Source organism: Palaemon carinicauda, chromosome 24, assembly GCF_036898095.1.
Source record: "Palaemon carinicauda isolate YSFRI2023 chromosome 24, ASM3689809v2, whole genome shotgun sequence".
Classification (NCBI taxonomy): Eukaryota; Metazoa; Arthropoda; class Malacostraca; order Decapoda; family Palaemonidae; genus Palaemon; species Palaemon carinicauda.
This window is the reverse complement of record NC_090748.1, coordinates 72875731-72878230: the sequence shown is the minus strand read 5'-3', so window position 1 is coordinate 72878230 and position 2500 is coordinate 72875731. Positions and strand designations below refer to the sequence as shown.

Genomic DNA, 2500 nt, shown 5'->3' with positions numbered 1-2500 from the left:
ACCGGTATTCACTTCTATCTAGTGCGCACATTTAGTACCGTGGATATTATGTCCCTCTCCTTCCAATATCGACTTCTTTCAAATCTACCCATTTCTAATTATTTGGTCCTCACTTTCACCAATGATTTTATTCACCATTTTCACCAGCTGGTCATCCTCCCTTTTCGCACGTGATCAAAACATCTCAAATCAATCTGATATATTATTTTTCTTACATTCACCTTCTATCACTTTTATGCATCTCGATCCGTTTCCCTCTTTAGTTCTCCTTTGGACACCTAAGCTATTAAAACAGTACGTTTCAACAGTTTTAATATTTTTCCCACTTGCATGTAATATCAAAAGGATACCTGGTTCAATAGTCTCACCTTACAACCCCGTCTTGGTTTTCATAGACACCTAAGTCTCTTCACAGTCTTTTACACACGTCCAGCCACTTTTCTTGATTCACAAATGATATGATTAGACTTCTCTGTCATCTTACCATTATTCATCATATTTCCTCCCATATATCGTACATAAAATATCTGAAATATGTGATCACATATACTTAAATTTTTGTATTTATTTATATCTTAATTTTTTATTTTATAACTTGAATGGGTATGTAGATCGCCTGTTTTTAAGGTTGGGGTCTGTTGGTTGCATTAAATATCTCAAAAATTCCTTAAAACTCAAATTGCTACCCCGAACCTTCCTGTTGACTTTGGCAAATACTGATGTCCATCACTGCCAGGTGAACTGTTTCGGTGGGTTAGAAGTAATTCACAAACCCAGCAAATGTAAGCCTAGTATTATACCAATTGCCGCAGCCTTTTAGCTTTTGCTTTATTGCACCTCTCAAAAGGTGGGTGATAGACTTTTGTTTGTAAGAAAACATGTGGGATTAAGATTTAATATATAATTAACAATTCCTAGTTTCTTTTGACTGCATATTTCATTTCATGTTTGTTCTATCAAATATGGTTGTAATAGCTCTTATTGAGGCTTACAGTTTTTCTATCAACATGGTCACAGATCATAGTTTTTGCAGAATTAAAGTATTACCTCGGATAATTAAGAATTCATTGTAGTTTGTTTGTGTTATTTTGATTTTAAAATATCTGATTACGATTAAATGTTTTTATTTTTAATCGATTAGATGCAATAAATTCTTATATGAGGATTAAAATTGTTGAACACAAAGTAATTACAGTGACAATTTCATTATATATACCTGATATATAAGGTTTTTTTTCTCATTATTTTTTAGGTGTTATGACTGGGAATGTTTTATTCGTGATGAGTCATCATATTACTTAAAATATCTCTATTTTATAAAAGTACGTAAGACAAAATTCGGGTTCTTTCTTAAAACATCAATTATTCCCGACATGAAAACTCAAAAATTGTTCCTGGGTTTAGGATTGGCAGCAAGTTTGATTTTTCAAGTATTATGCACAACAATGATAGGAAATCCTCAAGAAAATATTTTGGATTTGTCACAAGAACAGTTAATTAACAATTAAAGATAAAATTAAAGAAGGAATGTTTACAAACTTCATTTTACTCACTGGTCATCATAGACGAATCCCGCCTGGAGTGTGTTGAGATAGAGAGCAACTGCTAAGAGAATCGGTCCACCGTAGATAATACCATTGGTTAATTTGGGGCTGCTGCTGCCGCCATCTTTTGATGTGGAGCAGCGCGTGTAAATGATCTCTCGAGGTAACCGCTCGCCCCTTTGAAGATCTTGTTGGTCGCTGGAGTGCTGGGGTGATAATCTTGGCACCTGGAAGTGGCCGCTGCCGTCCCCGCCCCGCCGCCACTGCCGATCGAGATGTGGCGTGGGAGGAAGTAGAAGAAGAAGAGGGGAGGAGGAGGAGGAGAATCGCACATTTTGGCGGTGGTGGTGATGATGATGATGATGATAGTGATGGTGGTGATGGTGGCTTTGATGACATTCACTCGAACTGGTTGATGAGTTGCAGTTATATTTGGACTTGGTTGTGGTGGTGGTCGCCGTTGTTGCAACTCTCTTCATCGTGTGTATTTCGTGGTTGAATGTACTCTGAATGTGTATCTAATTACTTTAATAGTTAATCACGAATGTACTCTTTCCTTCCCATTTGGTGTTACTATTACCTACCGTTCCTCGATTCACTTAAAATCACTGCTAACGTTTTCCAGGTCTTCTGATCATCATCATCATCACCTTTCCAGGATAAGTGTTCCCGAGAGCTCCATTGGAATCGAAGCTCTCCTTCGAACCCGTGCACGCACAAACTAACACACACTTTTCCCCTCCCTTTTCTTCCTCTTTTCTCTTCTTTTTCTTTCACTGATTATAAAAAAACAGCAACTTTTCCAGACCTCTTGTTTTTTCTAAGGAAAAGTTTGAGTAAGGAAGAAAGTAGTTAGCCCAAGTATCCTTTCCTCCTTCTTCTCCCTTCGATTGCTGCAGCGGCAGCAGCAACAGCAACCTTTCAAAGCCCGTACTTCGGTTCAGCCCACCTGGGGA

The 2500-nt window shown here is 37.7% G+C and overlaps 1 protein-coding gene and 1 long non-coding RNA gene across 2 annotated transcripts in view; one reads left to right on the top strand and one right to left on the bottom strand.

Moving 5' to 3' along the window:
- The window catches only part of LOC137618151 (uncharacterized), a 626348-nt gene that overhangs the window by 469509 nt on the left and 154339 nt on the right, over nucleotides 1-2500 (top strand). The window lies entirely within an intron of this gene.
- The window catches only part of LOC137618150 (protein O-mannosyl-transferase Tmtc3-like), a 513133-nt gene that overhangs the window by 363617 nt on the left and 147016 nt on the right, over nucleotides 1-2500 (bottom strand). The window contains exon 2 of the mRNA XM_068348178.1: nucleotides 1554-2493. Within this exon, the coding sequence (XP_068204279.1) occupies nucleotides 1554-2023 (470 nt within the window). The 5' untranslated portion in view covers nucleotides 2024-2493. The remainder of the gene's footprint in view (nucleotides 1-1553; nucleotides 2494-2500) is intronic.